We start from the raw sequence: 23,014 nt of genomic DNA, 5'->3' as shown, positions 1-23,014 counted from the left end.
AAAAGATAATGCATCCAGCAACACGATTACGTTACGTTTATAATAGTCATGTTCCTTTCCGATCAATAATTATTAATAAATCTATATCAACCTTGCTACATTATTTTGTACTTGTTTTTTTAATCTTAATATATTAGATAAATATATATATATATATATAAATAATGCCGTTTTTAAGTTATCCGATCTTTATTATTATTATTATTTTTGTATAAATGTGTGATTAATAGTACGGATAGTGTAATAATTTTGTATGTTTATTGAACCAAAAATAAATATTATTGATAAAGAATCATCTTAGGCGTTCTGTTTAACTCTCCGTCTCTTTATTTAGGGGACTAGTAACGGTGTCGCCTGTATCCTCCACCTTCTCTGGAGATTCTGGTTCTTTATGTGATCGTAAACTTCCTGGCCCAATAGTGCTTAATATAACAGGTAGAAGAAATAATCCGTGCCACAGACCAAACAATATTACCAAAACAAAAATCTTTAAAAACGCATGGAACACATAACTGTCCGAGAATACCATCATGGAAAGTGCAAGTAACGTCGAGCCAGCACCGTATGCAACCGCTGCACCAATGTACCTCACCGCGATATGTGCTCTTTTCGTACGATCTTCATTTCCGCTTACACTCGCAGCATTTATAAATGCGTGTGCAACGTGAGCAGCGTAATCCACACATAATCCAATGCCCAATTCCAAACCTGGAAAACAAGAATTAATATAATAGTGTTGACAAAATTGTGCTATGTTGAAATTGTCAAAGAAACTGATTACGCACCAATGCAAGATGCAATATCTATTGTCAAACCCCAAAAGTACATGAATCCACAAACATTCAAAAGTGTAAGAAGTACGCATAAAAAGATCCAGAAACATGTCTGCAGCTCAGCGATCAGTAACCCTGTCATTCCCATGACACAAATCAAAGCCAAGAAAACATTACGCTGAACTTCTTGAGCGATTAGTTTGTCGGTGACCCACAAGCTGAATACTTCGCTCCAGACTGTGACGAAACCATTGACTCCAGCATCATGTGCCACCTGCTTACTTTCATCCATCGCTGGGATCCATTGATGAGGACCATAAAATCGTTTAAAGGTAAGATCTATAGTAGCTACTAAAATCGGTGCAGTACTTTCACCGCACGTTAAGCTTTTTCCAAAACGGAAGTTCCGTTGATATTTGCCTCCATTTCTACTAAATAAGAACTTGGATAGATATTTTCGGAATTCCACGTCTTCCAGTATTTCATATCTTAAATCTGTTAATTAAAATATTTTATATATATATATATATACTTATAAAATATATTATTGATTTGTTTCTTATAGTTTCTTTTTGAATTATTATTGTTGCAATGATAAAAAATATTGTCAACCTTTTTGAAAATATTCCAAGACAAATTTAGCAAAATCACTGGGCCAAGAATTTATACTTTGTATCGTTGATAAATTTCCAAATTTCTCAGCCAAATTTATTAGCTTTGGAAACTCGGCGGTATAATTGAAATCTCCCATAAGAATCATTGCTTCGTAACCATGTTCGGGATATTGAGTGCGTCGTACGTCAATATATTTACTTAAATACGAATGGCTTGGTATAAACCAGCCTGGGTCAAACCATTGTTCCAATTTTAATGTACCCATAATTCCAGCCGATACTGTAACTATTGTTATTAATACTATCATTATCTTTCCGGGTTTTGTCAGAATTATATTTGAATATAATTTATTTATCAACTTGGCGGTAAGTTCTTCTTGCGGACTAGTGAATTTCTGTACAAAGTTTTCATGAACGATGCAAGGTAGTATCGAATTTCTTTTATTCTCGATTCGTCGGGCATCGACGGTAAAAAAGGCAACGTAAAACGTGACTTGAAATAAAAACGTCAGTAGCACTCCAACCGCCGCGTAAATACAGAATGATTGAAGGGATGGCAATATCTAGAATTATATATAAAATTTAATATATATACACACACATACATACCTTTCATCTATGTAATAAGGTAAATGTCAATTCAATCTTACTGTGGATGCACCGATAATAAAGGCAACAACGTCAGTAAGAGAAGTAATAATAATAGCCGAGCCTGCATGTCCTAACATTAAAGCTATTCTTTCTTCTAATGGCTTATTTTGATTCAACTTGTATGTATGTATTTCTTTCCAAGATGCCATTATTAAAAAATTATCGTCTATTCCAAGAGCCAACAACATAAAAGGTAAAGAAGTATGCACAGGTCCATACGAAATCCCAAGAGCAGAGCACACACTGATTGAAGCTATAAAAGCACCACCCACACACAAAAGACCGCCAATTGTGAGATAGACCTGGAGAAAATTGTATTTTGTAAAATTTAAAATCTGTGCTTCTCATAAAATCTTTTTATGAAAAACTACATTCATATTCCAACTTCTTATATCAATGAAAGTTTAATATAGTACTCACTCTCCATCCCACCCAATTGTAATCCGAGAATATGACTAGAACGTAGAAAAACATTAAAATGAATCCTATTGATAATATACCAATATTTCCGAACATTGTTACAAATGTAACATCACCAAAGCTTCTACCAGCATCATACCAGATAGCTAATGTATTATTTACATTTTTTTCGTCATTTAAAATCCTTGCATTTTCGTGCAATATATCCAAATAGGATAGCTCCCACTGTAATACATCATCTGTTGCCTAGAAATAAAATATTATTTATATTCCAAATATTTTTATGATGTATACAAAGCAAAATATATAGAATTTATATTGATTTTGTTTAAGATCTAAGATGTTATAAAATATATATTATAAATAATCTACTATTTTTTTTATCAAAAAAGCGACATTTTAATGTTGATCTTGACAAAATCATTTCAAGAATAAAGCAAGGCCTAAATCATATAAAACATTTAAAGTATATGGTATATAATGTACACATTATAAGCTGTTTAGTAATAATATTTCTATAAGACTTTTGTAAATTCGAAACTACTTAAAACATTAGAAATCATGATTTAGGCCTTTTTATAAACTTACCTTACCCAATCAGCTGTTCCAACATCGTTGCCAAAATTATTCATATCCACTTTTGAAAAGTTTACATTAACTGCCCATTGTGTTCTTACTGCTGTGGCTGAGATGATTTTACCCTCTTCATCTCTTGTTATACCACCCAATAATTCTGTAAAATTTAATGGATGACCCAATGTGGGACTAATTTTTGTGGTGTTTATATCTTTAATAATATCCTCCTTAGTTTTATGAAGAATCACATTAGTGTCAAATTCCCATATATCCAAGATACTGCTTAAAAGGCAAGCTTTTGGCAAATTGTTTACTACATTACAATAGAGCTCAGGACTAACATGAACTGCAGGTTCGAATACAGTGTTATTAATTTGTTTGTCTGGTTCAATTTCAAAGAAATCATCAGTCAGCAGTTGATCGCTGCGCTTTTTTCTATGTACAATACCTGATATGACAGGTACTCTATTCATTAAACAAAGAGAAATTAGTTTTGGTTTTTTGCAAATTTTATAGTATCCATAAAATAAAGCTTGTTCAATAACATGCACAGAAGAATGCTTACTTGAAACATACATCTGTCCATGCAATTTGATCAGAAGTTTGTACAGAAATAACCTCCTTTGTTATTCCATTTAGCTGAAAGAATTTAAATAAACTAAAATGTATATTACACACATAGTGAAACCTTACTACAATAAAATATATAAGTAAAAGTAGGTACTCTTGCAAGAACTTCTGGTTCTAATACATCATCAGCAGTTAATATCATATTCTCCATTCTCAAACCCTGTTCAAATTGTTCGAACATCCATTCTGTGTCACGAACAAAGTCAGAGTCCTGTGGAACCCATAATTTCACAGGATTTTTCTCTTGATGAAAAAAATATAAACCAGAAAGAGAAATTAATACTATCACAGTACTTCCAATTATCCATTTCAACGGTCGTCGAGCAATTCGCAACCCGAGTCTGAAAAAAGATATAAGCTAAGTACGTGACAACAAAGAATTCTTATATTACTCAGAGGGCATATTACCAGACCTACCTATAGAAAAAATGTTCCACCACTTCTGATAAACGCTGTGGTATGCGTTGCAGAAAGCTTCGAAAAGACCGTTTGTGAACTATTCTCTCTTCTATCTCCATTTCTTTACGCTGAAATCGAATCACAGCACCATGATTTTTCTTCGAATCATGATCGAATTTTACGCGCAATAAGCGTAAATCTTATCGAATCACCTCAAAACGAATAATTCCGTTCGTAATCCGAAGTTACGGCTTTATAGTCAGTCCTTCGCAACGGGTGAAGGACAATGTATACCTAACCTCTAAATTTGGCGACCGATTAAGTACACGAATAGATATAGAAATGTAAAGAAAAATATACAATCAAAGACGAACACTTCCATTTGAAGCAATTTGTGCACGGAACTTTTGTCTAGCTCCGCGAACAATCGACTGTCACTATCCATAGTGACCCTTCTCGACTTATCCCTCGTTTCGCTGCATCAGGTTACATCTGATAGACGTTACGCTATCAGCGCGCGTAACTATCGTCTAATGTAAATTATATGAGTGGACAACGGAATTACATGCATCGATGATTAATAAAAAGTATCTATTTAAAAGAAAAATTAAATTAAAAATTTGTATGTTACCGTTTCTATACACTGATTTTGTGTTTTAGTCTCAACGAGGTCTAGAAATGAGCGTATATACATATACACATTTATTTCTTTGCCAAGTTTTTAGGACTAGAATTGACGTGTATACCGGTTTTGAATGAATAAACATTGCAAGATCTGGATTTTCCAAGAAATTGTAATGATGTAACCAATTAAGAAGATATTAAATTCAAGAATTTATAAGAATATACTATTAATAAGAATATATTACAATCTAAATATATAAAAAATGAAAATATTAAAATGTCTAACACAAATATTTGCATTGTTGCTTTGCATTATAATTTGCACTCTATTTCAATATAGATGACTAACCCCAGCCTTCACAATTTCCGTGTAATATGGAAAATTACAAAGGAAGAGAACTTACCAGGAGCACTACACAGTTTCCACTGAGATCGATTCTTTAAAGTATCACTCGTACTTCTTGCCAGTTGAATCACGACTATGACGCTTTGCTCTACGAATCTGAACAGGTTGCACTCAAAATTAACTTAATAACTGACTATTGATCTCAAAGACGTAACATAACGAACACGTCATAATCTAGACAAGCTAAATACTTATCAATTAAATCCAATGATAACGAAGATATTGCACACCGAGGCAGTATTCGCTTTCAGTACGTTAGCAGTTGAAACTCGAATAAGCACGATGATCGCGGCTCTTATGTGCAGTTGCATGTACGTATGCTGTCTGTGAAACAATAACTATAATTAATTTCTTCTGCGGTTTCTTTCATGTCTAATTACGAATTAGTAATCAGAAGGGTGCACGACATATGACTGATGAAGCGCAGCGCATTGTCTTAATTTCTCTGGCAAATAAATTAAAATAATGTTACCATCGTAGTTCCATAAATGACAATATATATTCTGGTTTATCGGTTGTTAATTCACGCATTGAAAAAGTAGCATGACGAAGAACACTGTAATTGGACTAGAACAGGAAGTTGATAGATCGTTAGAAGAACTGAAGATTTGTTTTTGTAACGAGTATTGTGTAACATGCACCTTATCCGGATACTTCAAGAGATTTTATAATGTGCTAGAATCACGTTATTCTTTGTATAAAAACTAAAGAAAACATCTTAAATTGTGACTGTGAAAAGAATTGGTTAAGAAGTTTACTTATCATTTGTGACGTTTTATAGGCCAGATTTGCATTTTTGCTACTAGCTTGTGTTAATAATGAGAGTTATTGGACACTAATAGACACGTATTGAACACGGGGTCAAATACGCGCTGTACTTCTACATTGATTAAATAATTGTAAATTATTCGAACTGCATCTTTATTGTGTTAAATAAATTAAATTACATAAATTAAATATTCTCTTTGACCTATTATATCAATATTTTCGTTCATTTATTTACCTGTACGTAAAACGTCTATTAAAAACTGTTCATTGTGTCACATATAGATGGTACAAATATCTCGAAATTCTTTCTCGAATATTTTGCAAAAAAAAAAATCTTCAATAAATATGAAATAAAATATGACACAAAAACTTTAAGTTCTTTCATATTTCAATTTTATTAAAGAGTCCTTTATAAACCGCACTAATGATAGCGTCTACATTTACTGATTTACGCGACACGAGACACGTTAAACGCTACAGCTACTTATCGTATCAAAATGCAACGATCACGTTTCTAGAACTGCAAGAAATACGTATATTACTATACCAAGATCAGGATGCGTAGTAAAACGCAGATACGACGGACATGTAAATTAGAATGCAAAGTTCCGAGGTGGACAGAATTGTTATGCAATAACGATGCAGGTCCACGAATTTAATGTGGAGCAACGTACGTAATATGCTAACTACCGCAAAAGCGGGTAAAATCAACCTAGCCATAGGAAACAACGGTGACGTAGTCAGCCATATCGGTGCAATTAGCAGATAAAGGATTACAATTCCAAGATCATGTTGATGTGCATTTCTGACGCGAACCACGTCCTCGTGACCTCCTCCGGTCGGACATAAAATTATGTCGGTACCTGCCAACCACATTTTGTCCTCCTCGCTGTGAATCACCTGTGAACAATCGATCAAAACGACGCGTTCCAATTATGGACATGTAAATATTATTACGTTAAAAAAATCTATTATCAATAATCTCTCCTTCGATAATCAGACTACACTTTTTGCCAAGAACATAAATACGTATGTAATCAAGTGCTTAAGTACGTTCAGAACCACTTTCGTCACGATAAGCGGCGTGGCGTAATATAAATAATGGTATGATCAAAAGTATTTCGTGCTTTTATTGATGTCAACTTTGAAATGTCTAAATGTATGTTAACTCTGATTTGTCTGTTAGGTAATTTTGATAAGACAGGAAATATGTATTTTATAATATTCGATCACGAAAAATCTCATCAAGAGATAGCAGTGTATCTGGAATATTCTTAGTCATACACCTACAAACACAGAAAAGATATTAGATGGTAGTATTTATACTAGAATTCTTATCGTTATAACTACGATATTCAAGATCAAACGTTATTGATTTCTTAAATCCGCTAATCAGTTGACACTTAGACATATGGCAGAATAGAAATCGTATTGGTATACAAGTGATGATTTTGAGAAATTAAATTTAATCATATATTTCTATAATAACATTAATCTCTATCATGATATATTTTCATGATGTAGAAAAAATATGTATAATGAATTTCTTACAATAGTAAACGTAGAATACTGTTTTAGGAAAAATAACACTGAACTAAATTATCTTTTTGATTTTTAAAAATCTTGAAAATTATTTCCATGATTGCCAGCCAGCCATCCATGTAAACATAATATAATTTAGTTTTGACACACATACAGAAGATTAGGAATAAAGAAATTATTACGTCGAAGAAATTGATAGTCGAATGATAAATTATCACATACATACGTATCTCCCGGTTAAGAGATTATAAACCACCAGACAGATTTTTTATTGATATCTAATGCTAGATCAAAATAAGGATTATATAAGGAAAATAAGGATATTTTACCCGTCTGGTGGCTCGTATTCGCCCAGTGAACCACGTCAGGGCGTTCATCTTCAGAATGAGAACGCATGACCACCAAACGTAAACGACCCACAGCTCTTTCACCTCGTTCGCGAGATTGTTCTCCATTGTTTCACGTTAGCCGTCCAGCTGGCTTCGTACCGAGAAAGAAAACGCGAAGAATGGTCGACGTAGCTCGTTGTTTCCTTAACGTTTCATTCATCTCATTGCGTGCGCCATTCCGTATCTCGACGAGCAAGAAGGAGACCATTTATCAGTGTCGTGATAAACCTACGATAATGGTGGTCAACGAACGACGGGGATAAATAAACACAAAAAGGAAAGAAGAAAAAAAGAAAGACTAAGAATGTACCAAAGTATGGAAACACGAGGCGTATTTCAAAGTTAGTATGAACGCGAGTACGCGAGTGGAAAGTCGGTTAAACGAGAGGAATCGACGGATGGAGCCGTGTTAAAATTCACTTCGCATGGATTCGTTGTCGTTCGCTGCTACCAGACGACTGACTACCTCGAAAACCGGTGTCCCGAACGTGATCTCGCTTTCTACAGTCCCATTTGGAAGTCAAATCGATGCGCGCCACGCTGATTCTTCGCTGGAGCACGTTTCGGAAACGTCGCGGCATTTGTTTCGAACGAACTCGTTTATTTTCCTCGGTGGAAACACAGCCGCGTTAAAAAGTTCGGGAATTGTAGGACACGTGGTTCGTGCGGCAAGTTTCCGCCGTTGAATTGAATAGCTTCGTGCTGACACAATGCTGAGAAATGCGAGTTTGTGAAGTTTTCGTGTTATTGTGAGATTGGCTTGATGATTTTTGGAAGTGTAAAACGTTGATTGAGCAAACGTATAGCGAACTCCACATATTCTTTTTGTTTGAAATCTTGAGAATATTAAATATAGTGATAGTAACTATCAAAAGTATCCGGTTGTTATATAGATTTGTTATATCGTTAAATTGAATTTTAGAAAATAAAATTTTGTTTGTTAGCTCAACCAGAACATTTTGACCGCCACTATAAGAGAGATAAAAGCATGTCTTCTCGTTAGTACATGTATTGATACTTCCATTTAAGAGCTTTTAATGTACATGTCTCTTACAACAGTTATCCTAAGATTCTTTATCACGGTCAATCGACGAATCCGATCTACTAAGAAATCATTAATCAGTAATTTATAATTCCTTAAAAAGAAATTACTGCCGATTTTATCCCTTTAACCCATAAGCATTTCTATTTTTCCTTATACTTCCTCCTTCTTGATCTTTCGCATTTCAAAGATAATTATCAGTTTAAATAATTCAAATAAATTTAATAAACAACTATATTTGTCTGAATATTTTCATAGAATGCTCTATCGAATAATAAATTTCAAAACTTTTTCGCTAGAAATGGCTTAGGAAACTTATTGCAAAACATAATTCGATCAGTTATCGTATTTTTAATTATTAGGTTGTCCGAAAAGTTTCTTTCGTTTCATAAGGTGATAATAGATGAACAACAACTTCTGTTTTATATTATTTTATTGAATTAAGTATGATCCATTTCGTTCTATTTCTATTATTATGTTCGTGCATAATTGAACAAACTAATATAAAACAAAAAACATTGTGCGTCTATTATTTCTTTATAAAACGAAAGAAACTTTTCGGACAACCTAATAGAATTAGAATCATTTCTAAAGGAAATTCGAAAAACTTCACATGATCCGCACTTTTCCTCCCACCAAGAAAATAGCATCTAATTAAAGTGAAATCTTCGTAGAGTATGCGAATTTACTGTCACGTTACAAACGCCACTGGGCGATGTTACTCTTTTTAATGTTCGCCTGTATCGACACGTCGATCAGATTATTTCCGAGGAAGAAATCCGTTGCGACGATGTTCGTTTCCTTCCACCATTCCTCTTGAAATTTGTACGTGAGATTTCTGTTCACCGAGTCGGCCATCTGCCGCAGTCCGCCGGATAAATTAAAGATTATGTCTAGCGGATACGGTGTTAATTCCGCCATCACCGCCCACAATGGATTTTGACTGTTCCGGGACTTCTTCGGACCCATGATAACTTTCTCCAAATATTTGAACAGCCCTTCCACCGTTTGTTGATTGCCCCAGGCTTGAGACATCGTTGGCCACAGCCAGTCGTATTCTAGAATAAAATCGATATTACAAGTACGATTCGCGAAATAAAATTGAGAAGATATTAAAAATAAGAACGAGTACTATGCACATTATATTTCTAAAATCCTTTTCTTGGATATTTAAATAATATAAAGTATATATATAAAATGTATGTTAAAATAAAATACCTGATGAACTAAGTACAGCTGGCTGAAAAGGTATTACCTGAATATTTTATACTAAAGTATATATTTTCGCAATATAATTTATTTTATTTTGAAAATATTGAACAACTAATGTTGAGAAGAATAATAAATATTCGTAAAGAGTAGATTTCTTGTAGTCTCTCTTTTTCAGTATTTTATAGTTTTTGATAAAATGTTCTAAATATCTAACATGTTCAAGTGCTTTTAGATATGACCAACTGTATAAAATTCAAATAAAATTAGAACTTTTATTAAGCCAATTTTTATATTTGGATGAATCTGCATATTGACCTAGGTAATTTCATTGGACGGAGGTTGATAGTAAATTTACCATTAACGGTGTGCTTGTCGCCGTAGCAAATTATCAAGCGTTTCCCTCCGGTCCAAATATCATTCAAGGTCGGACCCAGACCTTCGACCCCTCTATCGGGTTTTAGAATCAAGCCTTCGAATTCTCGCAAGAGGATCATGGCCAATCGACGATGCCTACTCGGTCTATCTTCAAATCCCACGGGAAATCTAAAAGTAACGCAATTCCATGTTGAACATCGTTTCCCTCCAACTATAAAATATGCAGTTATTCTACTATATAAATATCGCCAAATATTCTTCCAATTTTTCTCTCAATTCTTATCCTACAATAAAGTCATACATGACTTTGGAACAAAAATTTCCTTTCAATTGTTAAATACACGATATAAATATGTTGACCTATTACACTCAATTTCATAACCATTTGAAATCAATTTGCATTACGAGTACCGAATTGTTCTCTCGGTATTATTGATCCGTAAGTCGTCAGTGTTGCATTATATCGCCAATTTACCTATGAAAATCCATGATGACCACTTCTCCCCTAGCGACGTTCAGAAAGTTTCTCACGTCTTTGATGATGGCCGAGAGAGGGGTGATCCGGATGACATCATGATTGATCCAGAATCTGCTTATGTGATTGCCCTCTTCGATGGCAGTGCCGTTCGGAATTGACGGATAATAACCAACCCTGATGTCTAGATACCTTATACCGTGCACTAATTGTGTCCATATATCGCGATCCTGTGTCAAGAGGTATCTTTGAAACGCGTCCCGCCTCGTCAGGTCACCGTGCTTGTAACATCCGGAATTATGCGTCCCGGGTATCATTAAACTTCCTATCGGAAGCCTTCCTAATTGCCTCCTAAAAAACATAGCAAATCTTTTTTATATAAATTTTCGTAAAGGAAGATATTCTTCCTTGATAAGATGTAGATTTAAAAATTTATTGACAAGAAAATCTTCCAGTAATGTTTGTTAGAAAAAATTTCGCAATGATATTTGTTGGAAATTAAAGGAAATGATTTTAGTACAATTTGAAAAAATAGATTCTTAATTTTAATTTCATATAAATTTTCTTAATGAGGAAATATTCTTTCCAAATAATGTTTATTGGCAAGTGAAGAAACTAATTTGAATAATGTTTGGAAACTTATGGAAGATAAGTATATTACCTCAAGTCGTACATCCATGTTGGCCAGATTTGTAAGCAGGAACTGGTAAGGATGACTCCATCCTTGTAAAGGGCAGCATGGTGTTTCAGGCAATGTGGACCAGGAAGCGTCGCGCCATCCTTGGTATCCCATCCACCCGGAAGTGGTGGACGACCCACGGTGATATTCGTTCGATAGTAACCGCGTGGATATTGCAGCGAAGTCAAAGTCAGCTTAGGCTTCACCGTTTTATCTGGAAGCGCGATGTCGATGGTTGCGTCGACCGATATCGAAATGGTTACTTTTGAATTTTAAACTTCGATGAAATTGAAGAAAATACACGCTTTTGTTCGCTTGAATGGTTCGTGTAGCTTCTTTTGAATAAATTCATGACATATGACGTATATAAAAAGTAATTGCCATAGAAATGGAAAATAAAAATTATCGAAGATAAAGAAAGGAGAATAACGAAACTATAGATTAATTAGCATCGATAAGACAGGATTTAATCCTTGAATCACGAGTTACGACGTTCAAGAGAAGCAAACAAAACTTATTACTATGTGCTGGGTCAGCAGTGAACACCTTGATGGTATCTGGGTATCCTGTGCCCGATGGACAATCGAGATCCCAATTTACTTCGAGCTCAGCGTCGACCACCTTGTCGCTGGCAGCGATTGGTCTCCACAATGAGGAGACTGTCAGCCATACTTTTCCGCATTGTGCTGCCAATGCTAAAATCACGAGTGTTATCATCAGCAATCTTTATCGATCGAACTACACGATCCAAGCTATTAAGAATATTGCAAGTGTAATACGAGAAGCACAGAAAATTTAGATTTACGCTCACCGATATCGCAAAATAAATGAAGAAGCAGCAATATTACACCCTTCAGCATCATCGAGTGATACTATTTTATCCAAGCTTCCCGTATAAACTGTACTCCAACGTTCAGCGTCAAAGATTTGCCTATATTTATAAATAAGGATAAAAATTCAATTATAGAAATAATCGAAGTTATGAACCTCTCGACGAAGTTTCCTATAGAAGTAGATAATTTAATTCAGCAATAAACGAAGATGTACATTTTTTATTTAAAATATGAAACTTTTTTTATAATATCAATTTTTACAGTGTTCTGAGTCTAGCTACCGACTACTAGAATGTCTTATTACTTAAGAGAATCAAAAGTTCGACAAGGGTCATCTTTGTTACGAGTTCACCAATTTCTTTTACTTTTTAGTATAACTATACCGTACCGATTTCAAATTACGATTCCCACGAAGTCTAATACCATTCGAATAACCAAAATCGAAACGAAAAAAGAAAACAATAAAAAGCGAGATGAAAATACGAAAAAACCGAATCCGAGCAGCAGAGCAACAGCAAAAGCACTTACACGTAGTGCGCACACTCCGCGAGCCACTTCCGACGCAGCGAGTCGATCGCCAGGAGTCCCTCGAGTCCTGGTTCTCCTTACTTCTCGATGGCCGATCGAGCATTCAGTCGCGCTTCGTTGCCCGCCCACGGAAGCGTCGCCGCTTTCCCGCGTCGCTTTCTTGGCCTGCAGCTTTTCAAGGCGATCGCAAACCGCTCGATCGGCTCATCGTCCGGCGCGGCAAGCGAACAACGATCGATTCACGGAGTACCGTAGGCCGTACAGAAGCGACACAATGAAGAAGAAGAATAGGAATCGAACGCTCGTTATCCTGCTGGTCCAACCGATCCGGTCGTCTGGAGACAGTCCAGTGACTGAACGATAGACAACCGAACGACCCGTAACCGGACCAGTTTAATATAGAACCCGCTCGCTTATGGGACATTCAAGCACATTGTGCCATCCTTCCATCACTTCCTCGGACACGTCAATTGCTCGGTGGGGACCACTAGGCTGTCCTCGTCGTCCGTCCGATGGAACGTGTTCCGTTTTTCTCTGTCCACCGTTCGATCATCCTATCGACTGCCGTCCAACCATCGGGGGTCAGACCCGGTCTGACCCGCCGGCATTAAACACCATTTCCTGCGTATGCCGTGGAATATATAGTTTCGAGACAACGACTACGGCGGGAGGGCGAACAGATCGGAGAGTACGCGCCGGGCACCAAGCATCGACGGATCTCGGTTCACCGGGGTTTGGGGACGGATTCTGATTCTACATTGAATTATCACCCTCGCTCGTGGCTGAACAAGCGGGGAGGAAGGGACGGCAGTCGTGAGAGCTAACAGGATGATGATTAGGTACAGGTGCAGCCAACGAGGCGACTCGATTTATCGTTACTCCGCGTTCGATGATGTTTACCGAGTACCGACTATGTATCCTTGGTGTGTATATTCAAGCCATAGGCTTCTCTCGAAACTGTTTATCATTTGCGGTATGTGTTTTTCGAATAATTTTGGACGAACGGGAAGATTCGATTTAGTGGAAATTAATTTTTTTTTTGGATTGTATTCATTGGTGTAGAATGGTTGACATAGAATTACAGAGATTGTTATATGATAGAATATCATGTTTTGCCTGCGCTGTTCTGATTATACGTAAATAATTTAGTATTTCGTAGTAATATACACACGAACGGTTAAATAGTTTATTCATTTGTTCGATACTGTGAATTTTAGAAAATTAAACGTGTTGTAAAATTGTAGTCAATGAATTGGATTCTCTAACACGTTTTTATCGAAATTCTGTCTTCCTTAATAATTAGGAGGTAGTACATGTATTCAGCTACTTTTTACATAAACTCTGATTATAATTTAATTATGCATTATTGACTTTTTTCATACTAGAGTTCATTAAAATATCTTCAACAAATGACTTGAAATATTACCTAAAAATATATATATGTGTGTTTCTATTTTAAGCTCTTGTCAAAGAACAAAAACGCGAATGCAATTCGATGTGAAAATTCTATTTCTGCCATTCAGCCATGTCGATGTTCTACATACAAAGAAACGAAGCGATTGATTAAATGGTACACGCAATAAAATAAAAAAAACTCTATAACTCGTTTAGTATAACAGATATACAATTTATTTACAGTCTCACGCGAGTACAAAATAACAATGATTTGTACGACGGACGCAAATGTGAGGACAGAGCGTCGAAGAGGATTGATATCGATTGCAACGCGCGAAAAATAAATTAAACGCTTAGAAGAATTCTTCTCGTCTTGATCGTCGCATTTCTTTCTCTCGCTCTAAATAAATAATTAGTTAATCCTACAGAGAAGTATGTATATTACAGTGCCTGGGTACAATTAGATACAATGACCCGCGGCTTCTTTCTATGCGCACGCGCGCGTACGCGTTAACCCAACTCCTTAATTACTCTTGTCGCGTTAAACTCTTCTAATCGGCGTTTACAGTACAGAGAAGGACGTTAATACGATTTGATTCGTTGAGGTAGATAATTTAATCAGTCTATGAAGCTGCTTTGTCGGTCGGTTTGCTCGTTATTGGCATCAATTCGCAAAACTCGGTTCCGGCGCATTCTATTGAATCGAGCTGAACGTTAACTTCCAGTTGAGCCCTAGCTGGACATTGAATGCGGCACGACCATAAGCCGGCAGTATTAATACTGAGCGTCTCCAGTTCGAACTTCTTCGGTATACGTGTAACTGTTGGAAATTGCATTACTTAGTTCGTTCGAGCTTTCACAAAAGTTCTTCGATCTTGATCAGTCTATCAACAGTATACAAACAACTTTACTTAATTTATCATACCAGAAACTACAATTCGAAAGATCGTTCTGCGAATATGTTGCTTTCTATCTGACCAGGTACAAACGTTGAAGAGGGAAGGATGTTTTGGTAAATTGAACGTCAAGCCTCATGGCTGATCAGCGATCGCGTCACCGCGAAGGCGAGTGAATTAATTCGTAACATGATTATATGCCCGTTTACTTTACCTACAACCTATCAAATAAATTAAATTACTCGGCTACTCGCGAGGTTGGTGTGAATTACACGCTTCACACGCAAGAACGAACGACGAAAATTGTTTAAAGAAATTGTCGTTGAATTGAGTAACTTGCTGGAAGATGAATTCGACCATAAAATATAATCGACTCGATTCCTCTAACGAAAATTCTAGGTATTTCATAGAAACTCTAACGGATACTTATGTACAATTTAATGATTTCAAATTTAATGATGTCAAAATTGTTTCAAAAGTCTGAAAAAATTCAAACAAAAAACTATATTCTCTTCTAGAGACGCATTAAATGCCTTGTTTCCTTTCAGTCTCTTTTTTTCTAAAAAAGATTCCCAAGGAAATATTCATCTTTATCGAACAATGAAAGAAAATGACGGTCGATGGAAGTACAAATTAAAGTCTTATTTTTTTCTCCATCAACATCGTCATTTTCTATTGTTCTTCTTATGGAATGTATCTTCTTAATGCGACGAGTTAGTTCGCTCGTTGCGTAAGAAGATTTAACAGTTCGTCGTGATCCATACTGTTCAACGTTTGTATATCGATACCCAACGCGTTCGCCACGCTCTTCATATCGAGGCCGAAGCTCTTCAACAGCTCGATGAAGTCCATTTCCTCGCCGGTGAACGGGTTGTGCAGCTTTGGGCAGCTGTGATTACACTGCGGCCAAGTGCAACGTTCGATTAACCGGAAGTGGCAGCCCTGGACACACTTCCGTTTGCCAGATGGTATCACCGAGCGCTGCGGTCTGGTACCGTTGAACATGCCTGTATGGTTGCTGTCGTTGTTCTGCTTGTTACCCTTCCGACGACCTAGAATTTCAACGAATTTCAGATGATCCATTTCTTCAAATATGTACATTCTTCAACGAATACGATAAAAGAAATGGATAACGGAGAAAATGTAAAGCGTGTTCGGATTAAATAATCTGAAAACATTTTCACGTAAGAAGCTAATTTGTTGGGAGAGATATGTTAATAATTTTGTTCAAACATAGAATTTTTGCCCTATAAAAAATTAATTTGTTAGCAGGGTTTTGTCAATAAAGTAGTGGCAAAGTGATTTTGTAGACTGAAAAATTTTACCCCTTTTAATTAAAGTAGCATGGATTGCAAAAATAAATATCTCAACAATTGTAAAGAACTACAGGACGAGGTTACTTCAAAATAATTATTGAAAGGATTATGCAGAAGTTATAAAAAGTTATAAAACCAAAAGAAATATCAAAGATATAATGTAATATTTTGCGTCCATAATTTTTCACTTAGTAATTCTTATCTATTCATCTAGACACGGAATCATAATTGTATTCATATTTGATGTATATGTATATATTATATAATAATTTACCTGTAGATTTTCTGCGCTCGTGTTTTTCCTTCTTCATCTTCGATATCTTATTTCTGTCCCTGCGTTTGCCTTTGTGCTTCCGTCTCTTCCTCTTTTTGTTCTCCCTGTCCTGCATTAGGGCGTTCGATGAAATTTTCCTCTCGATCGATTTACCGATCATCGACGATCTGACTTTTTGCAACTCCGCTATGAAGTCGCTCTTTCCGCTTCTTCCCGGTTCAAACGAAGTTCCGTTTCCCTTCGTCAGACCGGATCGTAGTAGCTTCCGCAATGACTTCGCGCACGGCTGGTTCGTCTCAATTGGCGAACGAGTGCTGAAATTAACAGGGACGAAGTGAGTTCGCTGCCAGTTTCGCGTTGAAGCAAGTGAAACGGCGGAAAATGAAAGAAGAAGCGCTTTGTGTAACTTTTGCTGGAAAGTACAATATACAACAACCTGGCTTTTGTTGTTCAGTATTTTGTAATATGATGATGTAAATTACAACATGTATTACACAACTCGGCTTTTATTTATTAATTTAAAATTGTTATATGGAATAGGATTTATGAATAAGTAAAAAAAGATGTAAAAATATGCAGGATATACATAAGTTCAATGTTCAGAATTACAAGGTCGTTCTATATGTCACTTTAATTTTTAGTGTCTATATATTCTATTTTTGATAATTGTTTTAAAGACAATTTTTATTACAATTTCATCTCATTTTAATAACATGCTAATCTCTTTTTCTGTCAAGCTTATAGGACTCCTTTACTTTTGTTTGCTTAATTAATACACTAAGATCGTTCATAATAGCGACCTCTTAATTATTCTACATAATGTTAAAAGATGAAGCAAACCTTGAATGTGTGTATTCATAAAAATATTCATAAAAATAACTTCCGTAAACATATACAATCGAATAATATAGTACAATTTGATTTATACAGAATACTTCGTTACCTTTGGTATTTTGTATTCTTAGAAAAATTAGTTTTGGAAAAGACTTGATACTCACTCGTTTCGACGATTCCCAATCGGTATTTGCTCCCAACAGTGCAACGCCTGTGCTAAGGAAATCTCATCAATCTTGACCAACTGCCAATCTCTCTTCGTCAGAACGCTATGACTAATACAGCTCGGGGCAAAGACCGCGCTAACGTTTTCAAATGTCTGTCGCAGACTGTCACCCATCTTGTGTATATAATCCCATTGTTGCTTAGTCACCGGTGCACCCACGTTATCCGCCGACATCTGCGCCTCATCAAACAGCCATTGGAAGACGAACAGCGGCGCTACGAATTTGAAAATGAAAAACAAACATTTTCATCTATTAATTATTTTACCATACACCGAAATTTGTTCAGCGATCGTTCTTTTCGTCGTATATTTTATATTAAGTTTGACGCGCAACTTCTTCCCTCTGAAGGTCTCAACATGACAAATTTGGAAGAAAAAAGGCCTTTGAATTTTTAAGAACAAATATTTTTCTCTCTCAATTGGTTTACAGTGAAGTTTGCTTAATGATTAACTTTTTTGTCAAATATTTTATATTATACTCGAAACAAGCATCGCGTCTTCGTCTTAGAATCGTTGATTCAGCAAATTTAAAGGAAAATACAGTTCGATATGAAATGGTCCTCTGAGACGGCGAAATGATAAAATATAATAAATAGAATAAACAGGTAAAATGGAAGTTGCTTTACCAGTCAACGTTGGATATAGTCTGTAGCCAAAGTAGCACCTCCACGGTTCGTTTGGGTACTTATTGACACAATTGTGCGGCATTCGAGCCTTCCAAAGTTCCATTCCCTTGTGAACAACGTCAACTGGTGACAAACCGTTTGGTGAATAGGGAGCCCTGTCGAGAAACCAGCCCGAATCCGACACACCTCTTATCGCGATATGTTTCAATCCTGCGATTCGTCGTAGTAAAAATTTGAATAAAAAATTTCAATTAACGTATATAAATAATATTTAATATTTTTATTCGCAAATTTAATGATCTAATAGATCTTCCAAATCAACATGGATCCGTATTTATTATAATATTGCATTAAGTTCTAAAAAATAGAGAAGAAAAAATGTAACTCACCCAAATTGTGATGAACTAAGCTGTGCACGTGATTCAAATTCAACATGACACCGGTTCCACCAGCGCTACTACCAGCCAAAAGAAGGGAGCTTGCATTCTCAAGTCCAAGAGGAATTAGATCCCGCACCACTTGCAGTACAATTTCTGCACCCATGAAGGAGAACATGTCATTCGGTAAAGCTCTAGTACCGCTCCAACTGTCACTCGTGCAATAAGGGACGAATCTAGAGATACAAGGAAATCTAGTTATGAAAATTTGATGATTACGTATCTTCAAGAATCGTTCAATATCGTAAGAAAATTTTAATCCATTTGAGAACAAAAATATGGTCAAGATGGACAATACCTACACGTGATTCGCATTCCACCAGTACGGATTCTCTTCCGGATTAGCTGATAACAGGCCACCAACTGCAACAAATTAGAGAAATTTTTCTGTTATAGTTCTTAAAATTTTATAACTTTGATTTTAATTTTTCTTCTATCCATAAGTATACGAACGATCTGAAAAAGAACGCCCTCTTACTTATTCGAACTTCTCTCCCATTTTAACTATATCCACTAAACCTCATTGTGTGTTGCTCGAGAGAAATCGAACCCCCCCGAGCAATACGACATGTTGTCACGTGTCGCGAAACTCGTTAAACAGCCGACAGACAGTAGGGAGAAGATTGCGGAGCGGAGCGGCGTTCCATTGCAAACGTTAGAAAGTGTCGAGTTAGGTGAACATACGACTTTCCAACGGAAGCTACTCACCGTCGCGTGTCTCAGGCCACTGAGTCGACGTCATCAGATGCCTCAGCCTGAGCCACCTGTTTCTGCAGCTCTTATGGTCGTAGCAGTACCAGCCACCTTCTAAAAAGATGATCCACCTCTTGGAACCATGCGACTTTCTCAGGTAAAACCCTGACTGGGATCCGTCGTTGCATGTGATCGACCTGTTGCTCAGGTAAACCCTCTTCAGGCCTCTCTGCTCTTCTAAACCGTATTTCTCCAGAATCTTGATTAATTTCTGGATCGTGTTGCTCTGGATCGTTGCCGTGCTAGAAGACACGGAAACGGTGTTCGTCGGTTTCTGTTCGGCAGCTATCGTCAGCATAAGAGCCGTCAGGCACACTGAGATCTGAAATCGATGCGAATGATTTGTGGTACAATACTTTCACTACGCGTAGCTATGTTTTAAACAAATCTTGTTACTTGATGTAATTTTTTACATTGCTGAAGTTTGTGAAAGAATTTGTGGATTATGAGAGCGTAAGTTTGTGTAGTTGATGGGTCTGCTGCTTTGGTGTTAACACGGTACCTTTTTAGAGTATACATAACCAATCACAAGTTCAAGCACATGCCGGTTTTCTCCAAACGAGCTTTGGAAATTTTTGGGAAAAATATTTCTATGTATCGATGGCTTTATCTTTTTCTGCAATTTCCATTTGGAAAATCTTATACCATGTTTAATCCGCTTAGAAGCCAGCTGGAGCAACACCATGTCCCAAAATTTTCTTAATTTTAGTACAATAATACACGATAAGTATTCAATTTTTGAATTTAACATTTTAACATTTTTTTAAAGTTAAAAAGAAATCTAATTCCCTAAGTTATTGATTTCAATGGAATTGATTAGTTTCACTGAATTATCCTGCAGGAAAATGAACCCAACTATGAATATTAAATATATTTTACTTATTTATTCACATTGGTGCATATAGCAAATTTGATTTTAAAACGGGAAGGTTATTATGAGAATTAATTAGTTAAAACACAGTCGTACAAAATTTTCATTATCAAAGATAAAATAGAGTCACGTAATTTATAAAAAGCTCTTTTCTGGACTGAACAATTTTAAATTTTATTCCTAACACGTTTATGCTGAAAAAATTCCAATCTCGAGCACGTGGTCGGAAATCAAATTAACAAGATAAAGGACGAGAATCCCGTTTCGCGGGACCGCGTTATAAACTGGAAACTCCGGCTGAGTACGTTAATCACCGCACCGTATAGTCTATGATAATGAGCCGACGGAGATACTGTGGCTGAGTGAGCAGAAACTGCAAGCGAAGGAGATAAGCTCTTCATCGTCGGTCTCCCACGTAGTTCGAAAATGACCATTATTCAACCTGTTAGGCAAATACATCTTACGATGGGGTAAACAGGCTACCTGTTCCAACCACTTTGATCCCCTTGGCGAACGAAGGACGTGCCGTCATGTCGAAGAATTCATGCCAGTGGCTTTAATACGTTAGCTTGATGAATCTTAACTAGATTCTCATTATGATGATAGTAATGCATTAATATTTTTTGCTTCCATGGCTCCCTTGCATGTATAGAAAGCATCATGTAGATACTTTACCCTGCTACATTTCTTGCTCACTTCTGATTCAACCATATTTCTTAAATAAAAACTATCTCAAGTTTGAACAAGATATGAAAAAATTCTTAACATTTCGATTCTATATTTTTTGAGTCACATATACATATTATCGTCTTTACATACTGTCATTGTATATGAGCAATTTTATTTTTAAATAAATTTAATCATTATATATGAATGTAAATTTCATTTCAATCGGCTCTTCTCTTCGTTATTAACAAATTTGACACTCGTGACAACGATCCAGCCTCCGCTGGGTAAGGATTGATAAAAATTCTTTCATACTTCTTTCAAATTTATAAACTTTTTATAGGAAGAAAAATACGACTGAAAGATATAGATGGAAAAATATAGTTGAAGTGGAAATAACCTAAAGATTGTAGTCAAACTAAAGTTTCAAGCAAACTGGCAATGCAACATCCTTGCAATTTAGTATCTATAGTAACTATGCAATTCGGCACGGGTTTATATTCTTAACGACAGAACGCACACGAGCGTAAAATACTAGAATCTTATGCTCGTGGATCGTTAGAAATATAAATTTGCACCTGTCAAGGATAAAAATCACGCAGCGTCACGACTATCACGAGTAGAAAATCGCAGTGTAACGTCGCGACTCGTCGCCATTGCTCGTCTAGTCGTCTGCATCGGGCTGTTAACTATAACGACTATTTCCAACCATCTCTCGAATTTCACCTATACACTAATATACATATACTAATCTTTACCTCGTTCGCAACATTCCTGAGAGACCAAGCGCAACAATTTCAAATCGGCCAATTTCCCTCCCCTTTCTTGATCCCCTCCTTTACACAAGCCTGTAATTTCTCCGTCGACAGGGATTTTCACCGTGAGGGCATAGAAAGCAATAACAACGTCGGAACGGCACGGTAACAAACGAGCAGCAGGCCCCGGGAATAATTTAAAAGGAGGAAACGTCGTTTCTTCACGGCGCCACTCGCTCTTTCTCCTTCTTTCTCTTGCTCTCCATTACTATAGAGAATATAACTCGTGCGTTTCACCACAACCCCTCCTTCAATCTCTATCTTTCTTTCTCTTTCTCTTTTACATACGGGGTGTCCCAGTAATCATGAGACGATCGGCAAGGTAACGATTTTACAGGAAGAAATAAATAGAAAGTACAGAATAACATTTTTTCATACGGTACTTTGTTTTCTACGAAATTGAATATGAAGATTTGTTTAGTGTACGTGAACTTGGCTAATTGCTACCTGCGCACGAGTAAACTACCAGCAAGAGGTTATTCTTCGTGCGAAAATAAGCTAAAAATGTAAGGTAAAATTTGTCCGTTTGAAGTCTTGTTTACAAGGGTTCGAGCGTGTTTAGTTAAAATTCACCCAGCACAGCCGTGTTTACTTCATAAATTTTCAAATTTTATCTGTTTGAGAACAGACCGACCTAGGAAAATATCGTATTCCACATTTTCGACTTATTTTCCCATGTAGAATAAACTCCTGCCAATTATTCACTCCTGCCCTGTCTGCAATGAGAAAAGTTAAAGTATACTTGACAACTTTTCAAACCCAATTTTCTCCAGAACGAAGCATCAGATTTATTTTACATTTTCAACTTATTTTCTCGTGTAAAATAGCCTCCTTCTCTGATTGTTTCATAATTAGCGGGATACCCTGTATAACACGCACGTGTATACAGTTGCTTTGTCTGGCTCTTTCTCTCTGTTGGTCCCAGCGTCCCAGCCCAGCAACTCTATCGCGATGTCGGCTACTTAGGAT

At 36.3% G+C, this 23,014-nt stretch overlaps 4 protein-coding genes across 7 annotated transcripts in view; all 4 read right to left on the bottom strand.

Moving 5' to 3' along the window:
• Positions 1 to 241: 241 nt before the first annotated feature.
• On the bottom strand, positions 242 to 5,790 carry LOC138182294 (patched domain-containing protein 3). 4 transcript variants are annotated; one of them, XM_069117992.1, is made up of 11 exons: positions 5,092 to 5,790; positions 4,276 to 4,654; positions 4,082 to 4,191; positions 3,759 to 4,005; positions 3,600 to 3,673; positions 3,052 to 3,499; positions 2,459 to 2,704; positions 2,038 to 2,340; positions 1,386 to 1,950; positions 786 to 1,268; positions 242 to 708 (listed from the first exon to the last, which is right to left on the bottom strand). In XM_069117992.1, exons 3-11 carry the CDS (start codon positions 4,180 to 4,182, stop codon positions 311 to 313), a joined length of 2,865 nt encoding a protein of 954 aa, XP_068974093.1. In that variant the 5' UTR covers positions 4,183 to 4,191; positions 4,276 to 4,654; positions 5,092 to 5,790; the 3' UTR covers positions 242 to 310. The 4 variants fall into 4 exon arrangements, with proteins under 4 accessions (XP_068974093.1, XP_068974095.1, XP_068974092.1 ...); XM_069117994.1 differs by lacking the exon at positions 4,276 to 4,654; XM_069117991.1 differs by lacking the exons at positions 4,276 to 4,654; positions 5,092 to 5,790 and adding an exon at positions 4,695 to 4,880.
• A 69-nt stretch (positions 5,791 to 5,859) lies between these two features.
• LOC138182328 (uncharacterized) lies at positions 5,860 to 7,866 on the bottom strand. Its single transcript, XM_069118062.1, has 2 exons — positions 7,733 to 7,866; positions 5,860 to 6,761 (listed from the first exon to the last, which is right to left on the bottom strand). The coding sequence occupies exons 1-2, from the start codon at positions 7,856 to 7,858 to the stop codon at positions 6,414 to 6,416; spliced, it is 474 nt and encodes a 157-aa protein (XP_068974163.1). The 5' UTR covers positions 7,859 to 7,866; the 3' UTR covers positions 5,860 to 6,413.
• Positions 7,867 to 8,796: 930 nt separating this feature from the next.
• Positions 8,797 to 13,539, bottom strand: LOC138182309 (PI-PLC X domain-containing protein 1). The gene is made up of 7 exons (XM_069118022.1): positions 12,937 to 13,539; positions 12,387 to 12,506; positions 12,097 to 12,270; positions 11,558 to 11,789; positions 10,897 to 11,247; positions 10,402 to 10,589; positions 8,797 to 9,892 (listed from the first exon to the last, which is right to left on the bottom strand). The coding sequence occupies exons 2-7, from the start codon at positions 12,436 to 12,438 to the stop codon at positions 9,531 to 9,533; spliced, it is 1,359 nt and encodes a 452-aa protein (XP_068974123.1). The 5' UTR covers positions 12,439 to 12,506; positions 12,937 to 13,539; the 3' UTR covers positions 8,797 to 9,530.
• An 830-nt stretch (positions 13,540 to 14,369) lies between these two features.
• Positions 14,370 to 23,014, bottom strand: part of Notum (palmitoleoyl-protein carboxylesterase notum) — a 32,622-nt gene continuing 23,977 nt past the window's right edge. The window contains exons 2-8 of the mRNA XM_069118009.1: positions 19,649 to 20,015; positions 19,243 to 19,303; positions 18,893 to 19,116; positions 18,504 to 18,713; positions 17,816 to 18,092; positions 16,818 to 17,131; positions 14,370 to 16,279 (exon numbers count right to left, since the gene is read on the bottom strand). Of these exons, the coding sequence (XP_068974110.1) occupies positions 15,942 to 16,279; positions 16,818 to 17,131; positions 17,816 to 18,092; positions 18,504 to 18,713; positions 18,893 to 19,116; positions 19,243 to 19,303; positions 19,649 to 20,015 (1,791 nt within the window). The 3' untranslated portion in view covers positions 14,370 to 15,941. The remainder of the gene's footprint in view (positions 16,280 to 16,817; positions 17,132 to 17,815; positions 18,093 to 18,503; positions 18,714 to 18,892; positions 19,117 to 19,242; positions 19,304 to 19,648; positions 20,016 to 23,014) is intronic.

The sequence above is a fragment of the Bombus flavifrons genome, chromosome 8 (genome assembly GCF_040668555.2).
Source record: "Bombus flavifrons isolate JBK064 chromosome 8, iyBomFlav1_principal, whole genome shotgun sequence".
NCBI lineage: Eukaryota > Metazoa > Arthropoda > Insecta > Hymenoptera > Apidae > Bombus > Bombus flavifrons.
This window is presented reverse-complemented; position numbering and strand designations above follow the sequence as displayed.